The sequence below is a fragment of the Rhineura floridana genome, chromosome 2 (genome assembly GCF_030035675.1).
Source record: "Rhineura floridana isolate rRhiFlo1 chromosome 2, rRhiFlo1.hap2, whole genome shotgun sequence".
NCBI lineage: Eukaryota > Metazoa > Chordata > Lepidosauria > Squamata > Rhineuridae > Rhineura > Rhineura floridana.
In genome coordinates this window covers 157,462,309-157,487,742 of record NC_084481.1, presented here as the reverse complement: position 1 = coordinate 157,487,742, position 25,434 = coordinate 157,462,309, and the positions used below count along the sequence as shown (strand labels likewise).

General features: G+C 41.2%; 1 protein-coding gene across 6 annotated transcripts in view; it reads left to right on the top strand.

The window, feature by feature from the left end:
* PACSIN3 (protein kinase C and casein kinase substrate in neurons 3) overlaps positions 1–22,789 on the top strand; it is a 34,103-nt gene extending 11,314 nt beyond the window's left edge. For 2 of the 6 annotated variants that reach the window (XM_061610927.1, XM_061610928.1), the window contains exons 2-11: positions 12,387–12,487; positions 12,873–13,029; positions 14,697–14,932; positions 15,954–16,109; positions 16,936–17,111; positions 17,300–17,420; positions 18,752–18,885; positions 19,583–19,648; positions 20,078–20,235; positions 22,467–22,789. In XM_061610927.1, the coding sequence (XP_061466911.1) occupies positions 12,434–12,487; positions 12,873–13,029; positions 14,697–14,932; positions 15,954–16,109; positions 16,936–17,111; positions 17,300–17,420; positions 18,752–18,885; positions 19,583–19,648; positions 20,078–20,235; positions 22,467–22,582 (1,374 nt within the window). In that variant the 5' untranslated portion in view covers positions 12,387–12,433 and the 3' untranslated portion in view covers positions 22,583–22,789. Of the gene's footprint in view, positions 1–9,811; positions 9,909–11,509; positions 11,565–12,386; positions 12,488–12,872; positions 13,030–14,696; positions 14,933–15,953; positions 16,110–16,935; positions 17,112–17,299; positions 17,421–18,751; positions 18,886–19,582; positions 19,649–20,077; positions 20,236–22,466 lie in introns of those variants that run through there. The other 4 variants (XM_061610930.1, XM_061610929.1, XM_061610931.1 and 1 more) reach the window with 4 other exon arrangements.
* The last annotated feature ends 2,645 nt before the right edge of the window (positions 22,790–25,434 follow it).

The following is a 25,434-nucleotide window of genomic DNA, read 5'->3' as shown; positions in this document are numbered from 1 at the left end:
GTCAACCTGTACTTGGCTTTGTTTCCACTAACACATTTTCTGGGTCTTTGAACATCTTGAAAGTAATTGTTTGGCTACAATTGGAATGCTACAAAAATAATGTTTTATTGGTGAGTCTGTAACAGTTGAAGTACTTAAGTTACAGATGAATGCATGGCATGTAGTTTGTCTAGTCATTGGCTTCTACAGCAGTTGCAGTAAATATGGTTTTATCTTGATCACCATCTTGAAATGGTTAACCACCTAGTGGACTTTGCTTAAGGATAACAGCAACTCAGGAACAAAAAAATTTCTTCTATGAAGCTATTGCTCATTTTGATGCACACATTTGTTATGCTATTGTCTTGTTACTGTCTGTGCTTGGGAGTGGGGGCTGTGAAACAGTAGTGTAATCCAGTCCTGGCAATATTGAGCTTAGATGAGTAGTTCTCTGCATATTCTTTTATACAAAAATAATAGTATATGGTGGTTTGCTGTGGCAAATTTCTAAGGGAAAGTATACACATATTTATATGCAATTTATATTTTAACCTCCAGGCTTTTTGCCTTTTACAGTGTGTATTCTCTTTGCTGCTAAGGATTTCCCCAAAGGACTGGTTTTTCTAGGCTGAAGTTCTTGGCAGGTTAAGACAATTACTGAGGACTCTTGTTCTAATAAGTCACAGGCCTTGCTTTGCAAAACTTTGTACAGAGCTTGCTGTCTGTATTACTGTATTACTAAATGGAGGTAGTTGTGCTGAAGAATGAGACTTAATGATACCAAACTAGAAGCATCTTAAGAAGGCATGTCTCTACTTTGTCTGACAGAAGGCTGCAGAGATAGTAGCTGAAATAGAAAACTTGGGATTAAAAGACTTTAATTGTGCAGAACGCAGATGAGGGCTCAGCTTCTGGAGTAAGATCATAATTCTCCATGTAGAAATGGCCAGAGTGTGTTAGGGTGTATGGAGATAAAAAAAATTGCCAGCAATGCTAACTGGGTGAAATAATTTCCTAAGGAGTGTGCCTATTGAGTGGTAGTTATATTCTCAGAAACCAAGTATCAGTTGAAAGGGTTTGGTGTAAGGGTTTGGGTTGTAAAGCTAGCTAATACTAGTAACATCCTTCCACTTGAGCCTATGAACTGTAGCTCTTTTAGTGACTGTACTCTCTAAACGTGCTTGATTGTAATGATCAATATAGATGATGATTAGGGCAAACAAACTGTTTTGCAGTTATAGGATGTGTAACAGCATTGCCAAGGAAAGAATATACTTCCTGTGCTATCTGCTATTTAAAATTAATGTAAATATTTGTTATGAAACAAAGAAATTATAAGAGGAAGCTTTATTTTGCACAGTATGTGTCTGATCCTTAAGCATTACACAGGCATAATCACTACCAAAAGTAAATTGAAATCAGCAGTGGAACAGTTTGGGGAATGGCAACCTAACTTCCTTTTTAAAAAAAATGTACCACAGCTAGCTCTTCATACCCATTGTTTTGAAAAGGACATTAAAACAGTGTCTTGTTGGGGAATTGCATACTTCATTCCTAAGGATCAGGGGTCCCCCAAACTTTGCCAGTGTGTAGCAAGCAATGTAATTGTGTTATAAAGCTAGTTTGTGACTGCAAATATAAGTTTTTCTATAATCGTGTAAAAAAAAAAGTAAGAAATTAACATGCCACACAAAAGTGTATATCCTAGTTTTCTCCCTGGCACAATCTTTCTGTACACAGGTCATAAGAACATAAGAAGAGCCTACTGGATCAGGCCAGTGGGCCTTCTAGTTCAGCATCCTGTTCTCACAATGGCTAACCACTTGCCCATTGGAAGCCTGCAAGCAGGACCTGAGCACAAGAGCACTGTTCCCTCCCCTGCAGTTCCCAGCAACTGATTTTCAGAAGCATACTGCCTCCAACTGTGGAGGCAGAGGATAGCCATTGTGGCTGTAGCCTTTGATATCATTATCCTACATGAATTTGTCTAATCCTCTTTAAAAGCCATCCAACTTGGTGGTGATCATGGCCTCCTCTGGGACCAAGTTCCATAGCTGAATTATTTGCTGCGTGAAGAAGTACTCTCTTTTATCTGTCCTGAATCTTCCAGCATTCAGCTTCATTAGATGTCCATAAGTTCTAGTGTTATGAGAGAAAAATATCCACTCTGTTCATGTCATGCATAATTTTATAAACCTATATCATGTCACCTCTTACCTTTTCTCTAAATTAAAAAGCCTCAGATACTGCAACCTTTCCTTGTAGGGGAGTTGCGCCATCACCTTGATCATTTTGGCTTCCTTTTTTGTTGTAACAACCCTGAAGAATTCAGTCTCAGGTTTTATGATGTGCTGGTCCTCTAAAATAGCTGCAGTTGATGGGAGTTGTAGTTCAAAAACTTTGGAGGGCTCCAGGTTCAGGAAGGGTGCTCTAAAGCAAGTTTGTTCAGCCTTCCTACATGAAACACAGGCTAAGCAGACCTGTCTGGTTGCAACCCAGTCTACTTCAGGGCAGATCATAAAGAAGACAGCGGTATCATGCATGATTAAAGGTATACTCTGAAGGGGAATTGAAAAGCTGTTACTGGTAACTTCTGATCAAGTAGCTGAACGGTTGGGACATAAAAACAATTACAAAAAAGTCTGTGTTGCACAAATGGAAAGTGATAGCTGAGCACTACGCTTTAGGGCCCAGTCAGGGGAAACCACACAATGCATTGGAAGGGCATCTTCAGTGCCATACATAGCAGCTACATGGGATACTCTCAAAGAAAACCATCTCTATACTTTTCAGAATATAGTTCCAAGTACTTGAATTTTCAGAGTAGTTGCTTCCTTTGAATGTTGCTTTTGCTTGAGGACAGAACATTTTCTGGTACATTTTCTTTAATGTTGAGAGAGCTGTAATAAACCAGTTACATCTGGGCTCCTTTCCCATGCTGAGGGAAATGTCGTTGTCAAGGTTTCTCATGGGCAGTGGTCCCTCCTTATTCTTCCATCGGCTATTCCCAGGCACGTTGCTCACCCAAATAGGCCTCAAAATCCTGCAGAATAGACTGGTGTACAGCTGTTGGTCTGTAGGACTGCTAGTTCTAGATGGCTCTGAACTTTCATGTTGTTTGAGTTTTCATCTTGGAGGAAGCAATTTAATAAACTAGTTACAGTGGTAGAAGTGTGAACAATGAATCTCTTCATCATCAAAGCAGAGGAACTGATCACAATGAGTAACAGAAACATGGAGGGTAGGGTAAAGATTCCCCTTCCTTCCCTTTCTCTCTGTCCTGTTGATTAATATGTTCACAGCTCTTCAAATTAAGGAATCCCAAGAAATGTATCTTTAATGTAGGTAAGAAAGCAGAGTTTATTTTTTAAACTGGAGTTTTGTTTGGGAGTCATTTCTCAAATACAGGGATTATTAAATCAGTCATTGTACAGTAGGTAGTTACTTTGACAACGTATTGGAATGCATTCAGTTGCTTCCTGAATACATAAAGCATAACTAAAGTGTAAAAATGTATGTTCTGTACGTCAATAATAGCAATAATTAATAGACATTTTAAGTGGACTGAAAGGAGTGCCTTCTAGTAGGTTTATTGGGAAATTTGCTTGAGTGCATGCCTGATGCAAAAGATGAGTGGAACTAAATGCAGAGCAATTTCTACACAACAGAAATATGCAGAAAATCGCCTGGGGCACTGAAGGGAGACATAGATCTTCACAATAAGCAAGTAATCAAACTTCTCCAAATTGTAAACAGGACTCGCTGGCCAGTGTTTTTTCTTTTTCTTTCTTTTTTGCAATGCTTCACAATGTAAATAAAACCAATTAAAATGCTTGCTCAAACTATTTTACCCTGTAAATGTGTTAAATATAAAATATCTATGTGAGATGGAATGAAAAGAATTAATTTTACTCCATGGTTTGTTTTGTTTTTTGGTTAACACACAATTTTTCTGCTCTACTTGGCTCCACTTGTTCCTTGGCTGGGGCACAGAACTCTGTTTGTGGCATCATTGTTCCTGAAAGTACTTGTAAACATGGAGAATACCAAGGCAAAGAACTGAAATTCTAAGGGAATAGATGCAGCTTTTGCTAGTGATCAAACTATGTCTTTTGGTTCAGCTCTTTTAGAAAGAGGTTGAAGAATATATGAATCAATTCCCATTGATCAAGTACAGAAAATCCTCAGGGTGTGTGTGTGTTGTGCTATAATAGCTTTCCCTAATCCAGTATCCTGAGGCACCAGGTTGGGGAAGGCTTCGCTATAAAAAGAAATGTAGGTTTAAATATTGAGAGAACTATCTGGCACTGATGTATATGCTGTGAAATAATAGATCAGAGCAGCCCAGCTCTCTGAAGGTTGTCCAGAAGTTATTGGATCCTATTCCCTGAGGGATGGTTTGGGGATGAACTTGCTTCTCCTGCAACATAGAGGTGGGAGGGAGGCAGATGGGCTACATTTTCTGAGCTGGAAGTATCTGATCTGGCTTTCATATAATCAAGTTGGTGTTGTGGTTGGAAATGTACACAACGCGAATGGCAAAAGGCTTTGAAGACACTGTAGTGATAACAGTTGATTCATGTGGAGAGGAGTCGATATAAGTGATACCATTACAGATTAAAGTTAAAAATACCCCGGCCTCAGCTGACGAGGGTGGCAACTAGCAAATATTAAGCTATGAGTACAGATGCTATAAATGGTGGCAAATGGTACTATTTAGGGACTTGTAGGCTGAGCAGTTTTACTGTCACCTGTTCTTGTACATTTTAGGTGCCTTTTGCAATAATGGTGTCTTTACCTTTAGATGTGGCATATTTGTCCATAGTTGCATGGGATAATTGCTCCATATGAAAAAATGGGAGAAGCTGGAGAGAGATCTAATCTCTCAGTTTATCAGTTTCTGCCTTGTTCCTCTTTTGGCTTGAAGGCAAAATAAACATGTATGGTTGCCTGTAGAACTGCTGTGGATTATGACCATATTTCAAAGAGGCATTCCGAAGAAAAGTGGTGTCTGTTGGCAGTACAAAATGCAGTATCCTGAAACTAAGAAAATTATATGCTTAATGACAGAGAAATGTATAAGAAGCTATAGCTTGGAGTCAGGGGTGGCTAGGCATATAAAGCCTACTACAGTTTTTCAAGGCGCAGAAATAAGCTGGGCCCATAATAGCAACCATCAGGAGCATAGCTATTTTGAGCTGACAAGCCGATCTCTTTAAATTGCAGCTATCCAATCTAAGTGAATATGCAATTATTTCAAAGATTATTAACTGCTAAGATATTTAGGAGGCTGAGTGCTCTGAACTCTGTTGTATCCCTTAGGATGACTCTTATCTGACATCCTTTCACCAAGGTTTCTGGTGTGGAAATGTCATCTCCTGCTTGAAGATATATCACCTATGGAACTGGAGCACTTGACTAAGCTTTTCTAAAACTGGATCAGGCAGTTGAGGCAGGCATAGATTCCAAGGGAGAGGCCAGGAAATTCTGGTTCTTGGCTCCTTTCTCAACCAGGTGACTCCTCTTAGGGAGTTCCCCTGGACAAGGAAAAATTCCAATTGCACAAGTTTGCATATGCGCACCGCAACAGAAGCTGCTTTGGTGGAATATTAGGTTATCAAGCTCCTCTTTAAAAACTGTACTGTGATTAAAAGCTATACAGTGCCATAGCTGCAGAGACCATGAAGTGGATTTGGGGGTATTCTGAAAAAAGGTATTTGCTTTTCTTAATGGATTAAGTACTGATGATGCTGGCAGTGTACTTCTTAAATCTAAACTAACTAGATTAGTTATAATTGAAGTTGACGCATCTCCTCTGTTAGCACATTGAATAACTAAAATATTAAGCTCTCCCCTCACTCCAAACACATACACCCACCCTCATTCTGCTCATCACCACAAAGCAAGTTTATCACTAGCTCTTGGTGGCTATTGCTTCGTGGACTTTACTCACATCTTGGCTTGTATTGTAAGGAGGTCCTCTTGTGACAAGGTGGCAAGGAAGCTAAGTGGTAGAGAACACGGATAATGCGGCTGGGACAGGAAAAATGTTTTTGTTTTGGAATCCTGTTAGCTTTCATTAGACCACTACACAAACTGAAGTTTTATTTCTTTGTTCAATAATTTATATTAATAGTATAATACTGAGTGTGGATAACGCAGCCTCTTGGAGTGAGAAAATATTCCTGACATGTAAACAGCAAGCAAGTATTGACTAGTCAGAGGGTCCTCCATGCCCCAAGTAGAACCATGTCAGGCTAGATCTCATTCCAGTTTAGAAAATGAGATGTATTCTCCCAATTGACTAACCTAAGTGCATCTTGAGCCTCAAGACTTGTAAAGATCACCTCTACTTGCTTATGTGGTGTGTTTGGATGTAACACCGGGTAATAAAATACCTTGGCTTTTATCTGCAAAAACTTGTTTCTCAGTTGCTAGCCCTGACAAACTGTATGTCCTGGGTTGAGGGTGCCCCTGTGGGAGGTTTGTCTATCGGTGTGCTTCTGCTGTTGCCAACCATAGAGAGGCTGAGGGATCTTGTTGATGGGAAAACCTCAGATGGACGCACTTCTCTACTACTTCTACACTCAAATGGAGGCACCATCTGAGTGTATTGAAGGGTGGTGCATGGGGAGAGGCTCTGTGTTCAGTAAACCTATACAGCTGGATGACTTATAGCCCGGCTTCCTAGAATGTATATGTGCGCAATGATCACTGTCCATATATTCCAAAACTATAGGCCATCTCCTTCAAGTAATTGGAAAACTTTTCCCCCTTTTAAAATGACTTGTTCTGTGTTTGCCTCTTAACACAAACATTTTCAGTTTTTAACTCCAGAAATTCAAGAACTGTATGCAATAATTTGTTCAAACTCACATCTTAAAGTTAACTAGATAACTGAATCTTTCTTGAGCTGCAGATTCAAAACTATGTTTCTTGTGACTTTGGTGATAATGGTAACCTGGAGTTTGTGTGTTCCAGAAGCTCTGTGAACAAGGAGACAAGCACATAGCAAATGCTTATATTATAAAAGGGGAGAGGGTGCTTGGAGAGGCAGTATTACTATAATTAGAGAAACTAGATCCTTTAGAGAGGAGTTAATCTTTTTCCATACAAGTATATTTAAACTCTTAAAGTAAAAACAAAAAGGCTTCTTGCACTTTAAAAACTGGGTTACCCCTGTGGAATAGATCACTGCTAAACAGTAGTGTAGTGGGAAATTCAGAAGTGCAGGGTCCCTTCATGACAGTTTCAGCCATGTCACCCCTTTTTTGCTGTGGGATGAGAATGAGATCTTTGTTAATGCCTTCGCCCACAACAACAGATGCCCCAAGGAGCCAATAAGCATGAAAGGGGAGAGTGCTAGCTGCTGAAGAGAGTCTTCTCAGTGGCTGACTCACTTCCTTTCACTCTGGTTGGCTCCAATCAGCAGACAAGGACAAGAAAGCATGTTAGAAGACTCTTCTCAGTGGCTAACACACTCCCCTTTCATGCTGATTGACTTGTAGGATGCTGGAGACATAGGGACCTTGATGGGACCCTGCTCCCAAAAAGGTAAGTGGTCTAAGAACCCCTGAGACTTCAGACGACTACACCACTGCTCCTAAATAGCTTTGCTTTTTAATTATTGCATTATGGCTATCCATTGTTTAGCTCACAAGGAGTCAGCAGCTGTGCTGATGTGCTTGATAACAAGTGTTCCCCTTATCAGAATCCACACATGGTGCTGTCATAAGTCAGCTATATTCTGCTTGCAGAAGCTTGCAGCATTGATGTCAAATTGGCACAATTCATCTGGATAAACTTTGTTTCCTAGCCTCTGCGAGAAAAGAAATCACTTGCAGATTCACATTACGTGGAAGCTGCAAAAGGAATTAAATTGGGACCTCTCTGTGCCCTTTGTTCCCACTCTCTGATCAGGTTTCTTTCTGGATAGATTGAGACCATCCCATAAAATGTTCAGCTATTTTCCACCTCTGCTCCCATGTGGAATAGTCAGATCTGGTCTTTGGATGAGAAGGTTTAAAGTCCGATTATTGCCCTCTTTGACAGTGAAGAAAGATGATTCTGCAAGTAGTCAGACACAACTGAACAGCCCGAAATGCTTCTGGACAGCTGTTTGTCTCTTTTGAATATGGAGAATCTCTACTCCCTCCCCTTAAAGAAAACTTCTAGCCCTTTCATTTGTAGAGGAAAACTGAAAATGTAGTAGGTAGTTTCTGAGCAGATTTTGCCAAGCCTTATGTCCAAGGAATGCAGTTGATGTACTTTTCTGGGTTTTGCTGGATCATGGTCACATTCAGAGCTTGAGCATTTATACTAGGAGTGGGGAAACATCAGGCCCAGGGGCCAAATATAGCCCTCCAGGCCTCTCTGCTTTCCACCCTAACTTACACTGAAGCATATCTGAAGGGTCTTGTTTAAGAACACATATCTTATTGACTCCCCCCCAAAAAAACAACAACAACAACCCCAGGGCCTGTTCACTCTTCTTGTGATACTGTTTTATTTTAAAAGATCTCATCTTTTAAGACTGAAAACAATGTTAAAATCTCCCAACTGTAATAGGACTTTAATGTCTCCTGCGGAAACTGAAGCAAAAGCTCTTGGGATGTTTTGATGTGTTGCAAAATGACTTGTTGTTTCACTCACTTAAATGCTGAAAATTTTCTTCTCCACAGAAGAAAGCGGTCCTTTTCTCCAAGGTGCAAAACATTGACATCGATATTAATTTTCAAAGTTTAAAAAATATTGCCAGACTATTTGGATAGTATGGCATGAGCCAGACTTATATAATCCATCAGAAAAGGAATCGTTCTGGCTTTGCTTCTTGATAGCACTTAAGAAGAAAAGTATTTCTTTTCAAATCTATGGCACTTGTGAAGATGCTAGATTGGTAGTAACATATCCTCCTCTCTCCCTTTTGTTTGTTTCTCTCTTCGTATATTTCCAGTTCTACATGCCTCCTTAGGATTAAAGGACCGTCCTTCAGTTTCAAGTTTTTGATTTGTTTAATGGTCCTGAATGTGCTCACTAACAACTATAATCCCTGGAGATACAAGTAACTCTGCCAGTCATAGGAAACGCATCTTGCCACTCCTGCGACAGCTTCATTGGCTGCCAGATAGTTCCGAAGCTCAATCCGAAGCTCAATTCAAAGCTCCTATATGACAAAGACCTGGATACCTTATGGACCCCCTTATTCTATGTGTGCCTACCCCATACATTAAGATCTCTGCTAGAGGCCTTTCTCCAGGTGTTCCCACTTTCAGAATTCGGCAGCTGGCAACTGGGAAGAGGAACTTTAATTTTTTTTATATTTTCCATGGAATGCACCTTACAGAAAAGTTTGCCTGGCACCTTATTTTTGCAGGCCCTTTTAAAATGTTAGCTGAATTTCTGCTTGTGTGAACAGTGTTTATTGTTCAGTGAGTGTACTGTATTTTGCATTTAATGGTGAGATATATCTTTAAAACAATGTACCTTGGCTGTATTATGCCTACAGGTGGAAGTAAAGCAGATTAATTGGGGCAGGTAGGAGAGCTGGGCCCTGTGCCAGCGGGGCCTTGACAGGGGATCCATGTTTGTGTTGGCTTCTTCTGGTGGGTGAGGAGCTATTGCCTTGCTCAGCTGTTATGACCAGGCCTTTTCCTCTTTTCATGTCTTCATACCATCCCAATGCTTCTAAATTCAGGGTAGTATCTTTTTACATGGGGACGGCATGTCTCCAATATACTGGCAAGTGACACCTTGGATAGCAGTGGGTAGCTGCTCCTGTTGCTATATGGAAGGTGCCCCTCCCTAAATTCTGCAGAAAAGTACACTCGGTGTGAGGTTTTCTTAGTTGTCAGATGCGGTACACTTAGCAGGCACTTGAAGAACCCAGAGATTTCCTTGCAGCCACTGGTACTCGGTAGTATTTCATTTAGGTATGTAGATCTGTAATTAAACTGGGACTCTCAAAAGGTGGGTGGGGAAAAGTGAGCCCAGTTAGTCCGAGTCTCCTGGCTTGCTTGGTAGCTGAACTTTCTTGGTGGTCAAGTGAGCTCTGGCTGTTAGAATTTTCAGTACCTATAACTGGACCATGCATTTTTAAAACTCTTTCCCATGTAATAGGAGAAGGCTGCTGTGGCATCTAGCATTGGCTTAATCACCTTCTGTATTGATGTGAGTCTTACTCAAGGATCTTTTGGAGGACTTGGCATTGTGGAAAGCATTACCACAATTGGTTTAAGGGAGGATGAAACCCAGTCCTTTGTGTTGTGGGAGTTCTGCCTTGCCATGGGAGCAAGTGGATACCTTTCAAGGGCGTGGGGGAGTTTTTTATAGCTAGGAATGTGCAAGATGCAATGAGTAACATTCAAGCACGTCTGTCAGTCATTAACCATGAGCTTGCCTTTTTGATGAGCTGTATCCTAGTAAAGTGGAATCCTTTTGTCACCAAAATAGGCAGTGGAGGGTGTGTGGGAATCTCTATTTTTGTAAAATACTTTTCACGTTGCTTCAGTCAGAGGATGATACCACAGACACAATCGTACTAATTTGCAGTGACTAGATTTGCACAAATGCACATTGCCATGTGAGTGTATATCCAGGGGTGTGAGGCTGCTCAGGTGAAAAGTGAGCAAACATGCTAGAGTACAATCACTCTGCTGGTAATAAGATGCAACTATAGTGTGCTTAACCCCAAGGGTTCAAGCCTGCGATGTTATTTTCCTATATATTAAGCAACTTGGTAGGTTCTTCCCCTTCTAGGAAGAACTTGCCATGGATAATAGGGGATCTGCAAAACATGGTGGGTGTAAGCCACCAGGGCCATGAGGGAAGGAGGCTTTTCATTTTGAAGTGTGTAATGGCTGCCTGTAGGAGCTGAATGTCTCACTATATTACTATGGACTTGAAAAATACAACCCAGAGAAATACAATGCAGTTTTTGGAACTACCAGATTCTGCATTGAAGCTTCATTCTGTGCTTTATTGTGGGTATGCAGATTCCTGTATCTTCCGTGATACTATTTCTTCAACCTAACAATTGAACAGGGAACATTCTTTGACCCAAGTCTTATTTAAGGGGCATTCTCTACTTCATATATGATAATTAATTTTGGTGGCTTTGGAAAAGGTATAGCTCCTGATTTTAATCTTTGGGTGAGATCCAGTTGTGTATGTCCATGATTAGAATGGTCTTCTGCTCATGTAACAGGCCTTCCTCTTCCTCTAGTTCCCTCTGAAGTCCCTCACATGCCCCCCAAATCACAGTAGAGGGTTGAGGGCCCTCTGGAGCAGACTTGCAGGGATGCGGAAGCTGCAGGGGGAGGAGATGAAGGAAAAGTTTTGTGGCACAAGCAGAAATACTGGGCTCCTGCAGGGAGGAAGGGTGGGAAATAGATAATATAATATAATCAAGGCAGAATCTGTGGAACCTCAGAGATGGCATTAGCTGATGGCATTAGTTTTTGTGGGCAGGATAGTAATTCACAATGCTACATAGGGGATTGGATATGTTGAAATGACACATATACCCCCTTAGGACTGCCTTCAAGTTGATCCCGACTTATGGAGACCCTACGAATAGGGATTTCATGGTAAGTGGTATTCAGGGTGGGTTTACCATTGCCTCCCTCTGAGGCTAGTCCTCCCCAGCTGGCTAGGGCCTGCTCAGATTGCCACAGCTGTACAAGCCAGCCCCTTCCTTGTCTGCAACTGCCAGCTGGGGGGCAACTGGGCTCCTTGGGACTATGCAGCTTGCCCACGGCTGCACAGGTGGCAGGGCACGTAACCCCTGAGCCACTCACTGTGGGGGTAATCTTTAGCTGGCCCTTGACACCCAGGAGACATAAGCAGGGATTTGAACTCACAGACTCTGGACTCCCAGCCAGGCTCTCCTCCCCACTGTGCTATACATCTATATATAATGTTCTTCAGCTGATTGGACCATTGCAAAATCAGCTTCCAGCTTTCTACCTACCTACTCAGAGAGGCAAAAATTGCTTGCCTTTCCAGAGATGCCTCCCACATTCCTGACTGTGAATTGAATTGGAAAAGCAGGCAGCTGCTATGTGGATATGCAGCTAAAGTGAATGAGCCTTTGTACATTCTGGACATGTCCTAACCTAGTCCTACTCCAACTCATCCCTCCATCACAGAAAAGAGTTGGCCTGTAGATATCTTTTTGAAATGAACCAGGAATCCCCCTTAGTTAGGTGACACTGGTGGTATTCCTAGGTGAAGCTTGCCCCCCAAAGAACCAGAACACCTACCCAGTTACCTCATTCATGTCCTGGTAGCTGTTGGTTAATATTGCTGTCATGTGGCGAGCCTATTTGGGATAGATGACTCCCTCCTTTTCACAATCTTATTTGAATTACCAAGTTCTACTATGTGAACAGATTTTTTTTTCTTCCCAGCTGCTCCAAAATCTGCAAACATTCTCTGCTGCAAGGAAACCAGAGTGATGTCATCAGAGGATGATACTGGTGGGGCGGCAACCAGTGGCAGTTTCTGGGAGGTAAGAAAGGACTAAATGGAGAACAGGGTGCTTCTTCCTCTAGAGCCATGGAGGATGTGCTTAGAAATACTAATGTCCTTTAATTTCAGTACCTTCTTCAGGAGAGACCATGTAGCCTAGGACAAGCTGACATTGGATACTGATTTTTTTTTAATGTGCTGAATAATAATAAGTCCCTGGAATGTCTGACCACAACATGTAACCCAGTTACCTCCGCCTCCTTCCCTACCCCAGCTGAGAATTTGGGTGGGATCTTGGATGGGAGTGTTTCTGCAGTTCAGAAGCCATCAAAAGGCTTGCCTGTTCTGTGTGGGAGCATCACTCTGCTTCCCAAGATAAATCTGAGATGAGTGCAAGAACTACTGACGGTGTTGTCTAATTTCAGCCTGGCAACTACAAGCGGACAGTGAAGCGGGTGGATGATGGAAACCGGCTGTGTAACGACCTTGTCTCCTGCTTCCAGGAGAGAGCCAAAATTGAGAAGAGCTATGCACAGCAACTAACTGACTGGTCCCGCAAATGGAGGACTGCTGTGGAGAAGGGTACAGTAGTAAAGGCACATTGCTCAGTATGGGATTTCTGCCTCTTTAGGGGAGGAGGGCGACTGGAAATCCTGTGCAGGGAAACCTTGACCCTTCTGCCCTGGTTTGCCTCTGTAGCTAAAACAAACAGTTAAGGCCATGGAGGTGCTGACCAGGCAACTGTGAGCAAGATAACATGGTATCTTTGGGTTTGATACGGGAAACAAAAAGTTAACAAATTTGAACAAGAATGGAGAATTTTTTTAAAAAATTGAACAAATACCAAAGCAGCGACAGGATAGAAACCCTTACATATGTAGCAAGGATATATTAATTAGATTTAGCTTTACACATACTGTGGAATAACTTACTGGTTTTCATATATTTGTTCTTCTATATGTCTATATAAATATTTTCCTAGGACTACAGTCATAACATGGGCTAATTGGCTGGTACACTCCTATTTTTCTTCCTTTTTCTTTGTCTATCAAACATTAATTATTTCACTACATATTTGATTGTTTATTGGGTTATTGTATGGTTTATTCTCTGTTATAATGTTTTTAAACAAGTGCTTTGTGCCATTTTCTGTACTATTTCATGAAGGAATCTTCTCAAATTAATTATTGTACAAGAAATGGCTTTATTAAATCAAGTATAGTTGATGAAGGATTTTAGCTTTGAGGGATTGCCCTCACAAAGTTTATAGTAAAGGGGGTAGAGAACTTCCAGCCTACAGGACATATTTGGCCTGGTATGTGCCCCAGTCTGGTCCAAGAGGCCATTTCCCCCCAAAGCATAGCCATTTGCCCCACACCTGACATCATATGTGATATCAGGTAGAGATGTAGCAAATCCCTGTCGAAAATAGGGTTGAAGTCACTGCCCATCAGCTTATGGGTGGTGAGTTCAAGCCTGCTACATTGGCTGTGGAACCAAGTTCCCCATGGGGAACTTGATTGTGCGGTTGATCCCCATAGAAAGTAGCTTTGTTAGGCCTATGTGCTGTGTTTTGTGATGCATAGGGCTGGCAAAGCCCCTTGTGCTGTGATTCTTAGGTGCTTAACAACTAGCTGGCTGTCAGGCACTTGGGACACACTGAACAAGAAACTGACAGGTGGGCGGGACAACCCATGTGTCAAAGTTGGCCTGTGGGGGTGGGGATAGATACCCGGGCTACTGAGTATTAAGTGCCAAACAGGTAGGAAGAATTCAGCAACCCACAGAATCTAGTTGATAGACTTGTAGGAGTAGCAAAAAGCAAGCTGACACAGTGTAATGGGAAGGCTATGTGTGATGGCAACCAGAAGATTTGGGAGCAGATTGGAGGACCACCAGTACAAAATTGGATGATCATTTCTCAGCAAGGGAAAGATTATTTCTTGAATTCTAAAGATGGGGCATCTTCATGGAACAGAGATTCAGTAGAAGTTTGTTGGCACACACTAGTTGTAGTTAACTAGTGTTCAGCTCAACAAACCTTCTGTATGAGGTAAGCCCACTGTCACTCATTGCTACTATCAATATTGCATTCCTCCCACACAGCTTTTGCTTTTTTAACCAGAAAATCTTCCACAAATACTTGTGAGATAGATAACTTGGGTGACAGAGGAAGGCTGGCTTCTGCACCTGGTTCCTTTTGCATTAGCATCATTACATTGCCAAGTCATCTTTGTTGGTTCATCTAGGCCCTCAATACGGCACACTGGAAAAAGCCTGGCATGCATTCCTGACTGCTGCAGACAAACTTAGTGAGATCCATCTAGAAGTACGGAACCGCCTGGCTGGTGAAGACTCGGACAAGGTTAAGGCCTGGCAGAAGGAAGCCTACCATAAGCAGATGATTGGTGGCTTCAAGGAGACAAAAGAAGCAGAGGATGGGTTCCGCAAGGCCCAGAAACCCTGGGTGAAAAAATTGAAGGATGTGAGTAGGGTTGGGCAAGAATTTTGCTGAATTCAGATTTAGCACCAGATTTTTTAGTGGTCCGCATATTCTCCATTTTTGCAGAGAGATTGTTTGTCTGAACTTCAGTGGCTTTCCCCCATCACCAGATTTCCCCCCCCCTCAAATATATTGTTCTTTTACTGTTTTTACACACAGCATAGCAGCACAGCTCTCTCTCTCTCTGCCACCCCTGACCACCCAAATAATCCAAATTCCAAGCAGGAGGAAAAAAGCCAAGTCTCACCCATGTTGACTCTAGGAGGAGATGGGGAGGCAGGGGCACTAAAAGCTGTTTTTCTCTTTTCCTTTCCAAAACAGCCAGTCTCTGCTTTCTTGCTACAGTGAAAACTGACCAGCCTTAGTTACAGTGGAGAAGAAGGAAGCAGAGAAACTGCTTTCCTTTCCTTTTATCAATATTTTCTTTCAAAATATTGCTATTTTCTTTCATTTATCATATTTCCATATTTTGAAAGAAAATATCAACATTAATATCAATGTTTTTTGGAGGAAAAATCAGACCAGTAAAAGCAGCTGATAGGAGACAAAGAACAAATTTGAATTGATACTTCCTGTTGGATTGACGGAATGCTTTCGAAGCAGGACCAGCTAGCGGATCCCATCCCTAGGTGTGAGTGAGAAGTGGAACTAGAAGATGGGGATAAGCAGAATATCAAAGATCCTGATAGTCATCCTAGGAATTAATTTAAATCAGTTTTGTGGTCTGACTTGACAGGAGACAAAACATCTCATTCAGTCCATTGCTTATGTCCAGCCTCATGTTGCTGGTCATAGGTTAGTTGGTATTGAGACGTAAATTGATCTTAAAGCTGGCCAGATTGGTGTTGCTGAGCATGCAGAACTTAAGTCTTCTCTTTGATACAAGCTGACGGCCAAGTTAAGAAAAATTTTCTGCCACTTCCTCTTGACTACAGCTGCTTGTCTCTGCATGTGATGAAAAATAACTCTGCTGATATTTTATTCTATATTGCATCTCTGTTAGGTGGAAACTGCTAAAAAGAATTACCACAATTCTTGTAAAGAGGAGAAGTCTGCACAGACACGTGAGAATCATGCCAAAGCCGATTCTTCTGTATCACAGGAGCAGATGCGTAAACTGCAGGAACGTGTTGAGAAATGTGCACAAGAAGCAGAAAAGGTAGGTAATATTTGAAGTGGTACTTTGGCTATTGAGTCTCTTAAACTGAAGGAAAGACTTAAACCAGCATTTGAAGATGAGGGTAAAAGGCTGGCAGGCCCACGAAGCAAGGCCTTTTCTGTGGTGTCCCCCCACACACACCTATGGAACATAGTTTCATGGAAAGTTAGGCAGTCTGTGTCTCTGATCTCTTTTAAACACTTCAGAAGCTTTTTAGAATGGCCTTTGGAGAATGAAATGTGATGCCAGACATTAGATTAGAATAATTGGGCCATATGTTTAGTGCTGTTTTTAGTTTATTTTAATTGTTGAATGTGATGTGATTTTATAGTTGTATTTTTTTTAAAAAAAATGTATTTTACTGGTAGTAAGCAGCTTTGTTAGATAACCAACCTGAAAAGTGGAACAGAAGATTTAAAAATTAATTTTTTCAAAAATGTGATTTTGGATCGTTGTAGCTGACTAGATTCTTAACCCAGTGCTTCAGTGGTGGATAGGCCTTCAAGCTCTTGGGCCCTTGTGCTTGGGTGCATTGTTTGCTGCATCCTAACCAGATAAAGCACTCAAGGGAACAAGGCCCTGTTGAGTTCTTAAACTGGAGTTCATGTAAGGCAGCTGAATAAGTAAACCACTATATTCTTGCTCAAGTGGTGAAACTAACAGAGTAGCTGGCAAGAAACATGGGTCCAACCTCAATCCCCAGTGCTTGTAAGTAAAATGCAAATAATAGGCACTGCCTGCTGAGAAAGGTAAGAAGTGAGTCTTACACCAGTGAGGACCTGATTAAGCCCACTGTTCACAAATGTGTTCTTTTGGTTCCCTGCAGTGCAAGGATCAATATGAGAAGATGCTGGAAGAGTTGAATCGCTATAACCCTCGCTATATGGAGGACATGGAGCAGGTCTTTGAGGGCTGCCAGGAAGCAGAGTGCAAACGCCTGTGCTTCTTCAGAGAGATGTTCTTGGATCTGCACAAACATCTCAACCTGTCAACCAATGATAGGTGTGTGTGTGACCTTCTCTGCTCTTTCCACTTTCTATGGGATAAGAACAATTTAAGTATCTCTTCTTGAAAGGCTAGATCACTTGGCGCTATAGAAACCTATTCCAGCATCTGCGCAGCCTCCTTTCCCACATGTCAATATAGCTTTCCAATTGAGTTTCTTATGCTTGTTTCTTCCTCGACTGCAGCTTCCATGCACTTTACCGGGATTTGTTTCAGGGAATAATGGCTGCAGATGACCAAGAAGATCTGAAGTGGTGGCGCAATACCCATGGGCCAGCCATGGCTATGAACTGGCCTCAGTTTGAGGTAGGCTATCTCTCTCTGGCAGGAAGTATCACAAAACGTGCCCCTTTTTTGGGTTACGGCATGACTAAATTTATATCATCCCACTGAAACTGGTTATCTCTCTATTGAAGATTCTTTTAGACAGTATGCATAATATACATAGTATGACAGAAACATGTAAAGCTACAATTCAGACTGTTTGTCCATCTGTTGTCTACACTGACTAGCAGTGGCACTCCAGGGCCTCAGGAAGTGGTTTCCACCATAACCTGCTACCTGATCCTTTTTTAAGTGGAGATGTCCAGGATTCAACCTGGGGCCTTCTGCATGCAAAGCACATATATTATCTACAAAGAAGCAACAGTCCCTCCTCAAATGATGTATGCAGCCTCACCAAACTGTAGTTCAGTTTCCCCTCCCTGCTGGGAAAGTTGTAGAGGCCAAAGAAAGCCTTCAGGTTTGATATGAAAATGGATGGGGCCAGAGTTTAAGTATGCAAAGATACTGCACCCAGAGATTTCTGCCTTGCTGCAGAGCATTTGAACAAGTCTCATACTGTAGGCCTGGGAGCATGGCAGAAGGCAACGTAAGAACTTCATGTGCTGCTTTTTGGCCTGTGTAATGCTGTCTTCAGACTCTGTACAACTATGAGTGGCCTAGTATTGTGGGTCCAGCTATACCATACTCCTGGCATGTGTGAATGGGGTGATATACTGGAAACCTGGAAGATTTGGTGCCTGTTCCACAGTGTAAGAGTGCTGAGTCAGACTAAAGGCCTACCTAGTCCAGCATCCTGTTTCCCTTAGAGGCCAACCAGATGCCTATCAGAAGCCCACACTTAGGACATGAGGACAATGTAACATGGATTGTGCTCAGATTCCTACTATGGTGGGAGATTTGCATGGAGTATTTAAAGTACCTTGGGGCTGAGTGAGACGCTTGCCCATACTTTCACCTCTGAGGCATAAGGTGACAACCCCCTCCCTTGTTGTACTCTTTTGTTGGAGAACAGAGCTGTGGGTGCTTCATAGCCTGTCCTATGTACCCATAACTAGATTGTTGCCCTCAGGTGCAAAGGAGGACATTATCCTGTTCTCAATGTTGAAATAAGATTCAGTTGCCAATCCAGTAACTTCTGTACATGAAATGACGAGGACACCATCTTGTCCTTTGCCTTAGGCAGCAAAACATTTTGAGCCAGGCCTGCGCAGAAGAGGAGTGTTGGGTTTTTTTGGTGGGCTAAGAAAGCACAGATTTGGGAAGGGGGAGTGTGTGCGTGCATGCGTGTGCACATTCAATTAATCTTCTGAAACCTTTTTGGAACCAGGGTCTGATAACCTTTCTCCCTATAGGAATGGTCTCTGGAGACACAGCAAGTAATCAGTAAGAAGGAGAAAGGTGGGAAAAGTGGTGAAGATGTGACTTTGACCAGCATTGTGCCTGCAGGGGATGGTGTGAAACAGACCCCTCCACCAACAACGCAAAGGTAAGGTTGCAACTTACAACACTAACATTACTGGCAAGATGGCTACTTCATCAAAATTGGGCATAGAAATACCTCCCGTCTCCTTTGTATGACCTTGTCAACTGGAATTTGATAATCTAATGGACTGTAGATCTCTTGTTAGACCAACTGGAAGAGCAGAAGCTAGGACTGGCACTATGCATCTCCTCTGTTCCACCCTGATGTAGCTCTGCTTCTGTTTGTTCCATCCTTTAACAGTTAAGTCTTGCAGAGTAAGGATGCTGGCAGGATTCTTCCTCCAGCTGTTGATGACCTTGGGAATGCAAAAAATTCCTCCAGCTGGAACACAAGCAGCTCTGGATTCTTGATCTGCATCTGTTCACTACTAAGAGAGATGTCAGCCAGCCAGGCCCTTCCTACCCAAACAGTTCATGCTAGCCCTACACTGAAGCTGGTTGACAAACATTCTGACTTCGTAGCTGGGTGCTATGCATCCAAAATGTTACCACATGATGTGCTGAGCAATGCTGGTCAAGTGGCTATTGGCATAAGATTACAGGGGGGAAAGAGCGTAGGAATTTATGATTTGCTGTACTTCTGTCTTAACCCTTACTACAATGTAGAATCTGCTTTTTTTTACTTGAATATCACTAAAAGATATTCTGCAGTGCATCCTTGCCTCTTTCTCAGTTTAAAAGGCTTATTTGCCAATCCACAGGTTTTCATACCAGGAGGAGCAAAACAGTCACTTCTATGACACCCTGAAGGCCTCAGCCTGTATGAAGTTAGTATGAACCTTAAGATTTCTTAGGGCACCTGTTGCTGTAGCTTCTTAAAACTTTCTAGTTAACGAGAGGAGCACTATTCACATACTCTTGTTCTTTATTTTCTCTGAAATAGACATGACTGCCTTCTTCCCACCCTCTCTTGTTTGGAGTCACTTAGGGCTTTTTATGTTTTTGATCTTCAGAATTGGTCAAGATGACTGGAAAGATGAAGTTGTTGAAGGCCTGCTGTTCTGCTAGTTATCTTGTCTTTTTTTGAACAAGGCTAACAGTGACTTTATTGGGACATCTCTGCCTTTCGTCTGTTGCATCTGCCTCTTATTTATTATTCTAGAGAAATGCATAATTTGGAGATAGGACACTTTAAAAAAATAAATAAAATAGTAAATGTTCCTTTCCCATTTTTCTTTTCCCCATCCTTTGCATAGTGGAGGGAAAGAAGAAATTTCAGAGTGGTCGGATGAGGACACTCCCAAGAAGTGTCTGGAAGTCAACGGGCATGAGGACATAAAGGTACCAGGCGTGCGGGTGCGAGCACTGTATGATTACACAGGACAAGAGGCTGATGAGCTGAGCTTTAAAGCAGGTACAAATGCACTAACCTTCTAACTTGCTTGCTAGTGTATTTTTAGGCCGATGGATGGAAAGTTCTCAGTTAGATCTGGATGGCCCTCATCTTTTTGCTGGATGAGTTTTCTGAGAGAATCCTATAATAACTGAGCCATTTAGGAAAGGAGTCAGCAGCTGACTTGAGGAAAAAGGAACTGAGGAAAAAGAATGTAATTAATGGAGTATTTTGAAGTGCTAGAAAAGGTGGATAGATAAATCACTTCAAGGTTCTTCCAAAGGGACAGGAAAAGCCATGGACTTGTTTCAAATGTGTCTTGGGCAATCTATAAGAAGGATCTGTGAAGGAAGATGGCAGTTGCTTCAAGCTGCTATTCTTGAGATTTCCTATGTGTAGCTGGACCTGACCATTTGTATTTATTTCAATATAAAATTCCAAAAACGCTTCAGTATCCTGGAAGCTTGTTCCCTTGCTCATTAATGATGAAAGTAGAATTGCACTTCAAGAACGAAAACTCCAACCCTACTTTCTAAAGGAGAACTTAAACAGGAAGCTTTCATCAGGAACTTGCAAACTCTGGGACTGAGTGGCAATTTAATATAAATTTACAGCACTGTATGCAACCCAGATGGAGAGGCAGTCATCTGTTGCCACCCATGACATAAGCTGAACAGTACCTGCTTCCCTGGATTTCTGGGTAGTTGTAAGCATGATACCGGTGGCTAGTGGCTTGCTTCATAGCCAGAGCCACAACACAGCAGGCTTAAGTGGATGTCTTGTGGTTAGTGGTCATCTGATCTCACCCAAAGATAGAACCTATATCCACCAACCTGATAAATCTCCTGGGAAGTATACATGCATAGAGGCCATCTGGATCTTGGAAGGCCGTTTCATTCATGCATTAAAAATTTTTTTTGCAGAAATGTGATTTTTTCTTTTTACAGGTACTAAAATCTTTCAAAACCCAACACTGGGACTGCATGAAGCCTGCATCTGGATTGCTGAGATGCCACTATTAAATATTCTAGTAGCAGTGTGTTTTGGTTGATGTGCCTATAGTGACTAATTAAAACTGGAGTATTATAAGAATTTCTGTAACATAAAGGTTAATAAACGATGGTACAAGTAAAACCAAACTAGTCTTTGGTTTGCCAGTTGTGCATAATCCTTCTAGGCACCATTCCGGTTCCCTCCTGCCTGTCCTGTGTTCTTCCATGAAAATAGGAAAGGAAGGGACATTGAGCTTTCTATACTAGTTTTGGTATGGTTGGTCCAGTTTACTGCATACAATGTGAGCTAAATGGATTGATCTTGGTCAAAGAACAATTCATCAGTTTTTCTTGTTTCTCTGCCAACTTCATAGCATATGCCCAAAGGCTTTTGGGAACTGGGTCACTCCTCTTTTTGAAATTTATTGGCACATCTTTCCCATATAAATGTTATGACATGCATCACATGCAGTGGCACCATCATCTCACTATGGCACTCAAACTAACACACTTTTTTCTGTTGTTGGGAACTATATTTTAAATTCAGTTCCCTAATGTAAGCTGATGGTTATTTTTTATTATTGTTACTATTCATATTTCTTTTTTATAACAGTTCTCTTTGAATAAAAAGTTAGAATCTTTTATTTATTTATTTAATTTTATTTATTTTCAAAATGCATTCTCTGGATAGTTATACCTCTTTCAGATGGTCTTTAACTTTACTAATTGCTGCATTTGAATTTTGCATGGCTCATAGTAAATGAGACAGTTGACACTGCAGCATGAGTCTTTTGAGATGACATGGGAGAGGGCAACACTGTCTAGAAAACTTCTTGCAGCTGATAATGCTCAAGGGTTTTAAAATAAGATTCCCTGTGGAATAATGACTTTGTTCCAGTCGGTGACTGCAACACTGTAAAAAAAACTTCTTCTGGCTGATAATGCTCAATAGTTTTTAAAGAAGATTCTGTGTAGAATAATGGCTTTTTTCCAGTCAGCGACTATAATATAATTCCATGAAGAATAAAGGCTAACACTGACCCTAAACTCACTTGGAAATGAGATACACAGATTGCAATGGGTTTGGCATCAAAGTAGTATACTTGGTGTGTCATCCTTAGATTCACTTCCTTATGTGTGCATCTGCTGGCATCTCTGGAAGACAGAGGAGAAAGCAAGCCTCACTTCACTTTAGTGGAACTGAATCTGAACTGATAAAACCTTGCCTTGTCATTTATTCTGAGATTTTTCTTCCTGTAGGTGAAGAACTCATGAAGATCAGTGAAGAGGATGAACAGGGCTGGTGCAAAGGCCGGCTTCAGACCGGTCAGGTTGGACTATATCCCGCTAACTACGTTGAGAAAGTAACTTTGTGATTGCGTCTTCCCCTGCCCTTTAAGGTTTGCATCTTGCTTGCATTTTCTCAAGAGGTCACTAAATCATTGACCTTCAACTTGCATCAAAATACATGACAACAGTCTGGACCTTTCTGAGGACACACTTTACTTCTAACCAGTGCTTCATTTTAAACATCTAGAAATATGGTGGTTTTTTTCTAATAAAGATATATAAAATTTTCTGAATTCTGTGTGTCCTCTAAGGGATAAAAGGTGGAAAACACCACTTCAGGAACCAAACACCTAAACATTTTCCCTCTTCTCTGTAGGTATTCCAACAAGCTTACTGTCTGCCAGCTGAACAAGTAGATTTTTATCCATTTTCTTTCCTTCCCTGAATAGCTGTTGCCCTAAAAACAAACATTAAAGGATATTTAGAAACCAGCTGCCGAATGGCAGCTCTCCTGTAACATACTCTGACCCAAGAGTCAAACTTGCAATCCAAATTGCATCCCCACCAATGTCTCTCTAGCAACTATATTACATAAGCACTTATCCCAGTTGCTCAATCTGTTGAGTTTTCAGTATTAACTTCATGTGGAAGCAAGATATTTTGAAAACTACAGCTATTAAGCAAACTTAACTATTTATTTATTTAATTTATATCCCGCCCTTCCTCCCAGTAGGAGCCCAGGGCGGCAACTATGATTTGATATGTCTGATATTATGACAAACCATAATTAATACAAACCATGGTTTCTGATTCTTGCTAACTGTTCACACACCATAGTTTGGTATCTGAATTGAGAAACTATAGTTGTTTCAAATGCACTTCAGAATGTGTGAGCAACAGTATTTACAACCCTCATATGCAGCAAATAGTTATGCCTATATTCTTACTCAAACTTGATTATAAACGTGGGATAGGAAGAAGAAAATAAACAAAGATAGATGCTATTCAACCAATGATCCATGTTAAAATTACTAAAAAAATAAGTGGAGTTTCCTACTTGTTATGCTTTGCAGTTTTCTGATAAACTTTTCTGTGACACATTTAACAATAGGGCCCTATCAGACATGACATGAACCATGGGTTGTCATTGGATACATGTGTCTTGAAAGTGCACACTACCCTCCCCTTCCTCCATATGTACACAGGGAAGAGATTAAATGTTTAGTTAAAAAACCAGAATATTGAAATGCAGCTGGATCCTGGCTTGATAAACAATTTGCATAAGCTCATTTCCCATATTTACATGAAATACACAACAGGCTGTGAAAGGAAGCTTTAGATCTTCTCCCATTACACCTGAAGTATGCATGTGAAAAATCTTTCTTTATGCAAGATAATGCAGGATCTTGCACACACTGACTTCATGAGGAGAAAATTATGTAAATTCCATTTAACTGAATCAACTAATATGGGGGGGGGGGACACATGACTGGAAAATATTTGACTATGCCACACACTTATTTTCTTCTTGAGCCAGAGTCTATACTGAAAGAGTTACATTGGGATGTAATGTTGGTAGAACTGGAGATAGTTGATAGTTTTGTTGTTGCAGCAACATTCTGTAGCAGAGTTTGAATACCCTCATTAGACAGAAGAAATTGTGTGTCTTGTCCCAGTGTGCTTTATTCACAACATTACAATCAATGATTGCATCACAACTTGAGCCATTTATTTTAAACCTGATAGCATTTAGGGTATTTTAGGGTCTGTTTTTATGATGTTTTGATGTGTTTTTAGCACTTCTGTTTGCTGCCCTGGGCTCCTGCTGGGAGGAAGGGCGGGATATAAATCAAATAATAAATAAATAAATTTAAGGTCAAAGGCTCCATAAAATAGTTACTGACGTTGAGGCTCAACTTTTCAGAATTAGGTGTAGTGAAGGCATGTTGCCTTACTAATATTTAAATTTATAGGGTAGCATCCTATGTATTCTGTTGCCATTCTAACTTTGCCACATAGAGAGGTCGATGTGGGACAAGAACAACCAATGCTGGAATACTCAACGTGTAGCAATTTGCTTTATGTTGAGTATGTCTTTTTTGTTCCAGCGGCAAAATCTTGTAGATGTCTATTAAGAATACTGAGCACAATTTTTGTATCAGCTTGCTCTGGAAAAAAGAATTCCCCAACCAGCCCACAAACAAATTAACTAAAGACATGGAAATATGGGACAATGTGTACATGTAGGAGGGCGCTACTGCCTTAATTAGCTTTCTACCTCTTTTTACAGCAGAGACAAAATGGTATGATGCATGCAATGTCTCTTAAGAATATAAAGGAGAAAAAGTAGCAAACATGAGGCTATTCTGATAATGAAGCTGTGTGGCTTCTTCCACAGCTGCTTTGAAACATGGATAGGAACTTTTTTATATGACAAGCCTTTCAACACACATTGGCCCCAATCCAGGGCTAGTCATGCTTTGTTATAAGTGACCAGTAGGTTTAGCTGGAGAATGACTGAATATTCTTAAATGTGGAGATGGATTAGATGGAGAGCACTGAAATACGCATCTACATGTGGTAACAGAACTGCATCAACTATACATGAGGATATTCTAGATTGCATCAGGAGACTTGTGAGTAGAGGTGCTAGTGTCGCTTTCAGAATCACTCAAGGGAAGTTTGCAGCTGCACTGACTCCACAGGAGGAATGATACAGCATTTCATGCTTTGTAATAGTTTGATTGTTAGAGCTGCCTTCATCTCAGTTCTTCACACAGGCCCACGGAGCTGTTTTTATAGAGCACCACCATTAAGCAATGGACCACTTTGGGTTGGCTTCATAGCAACCTTGCCAGCAGTTGCACAGATCACTTGCTCTAGTTGGTGTCTTACGTAGCATACATGCTTAGTCTCATGGCTGAAGTTTTGCAACAGG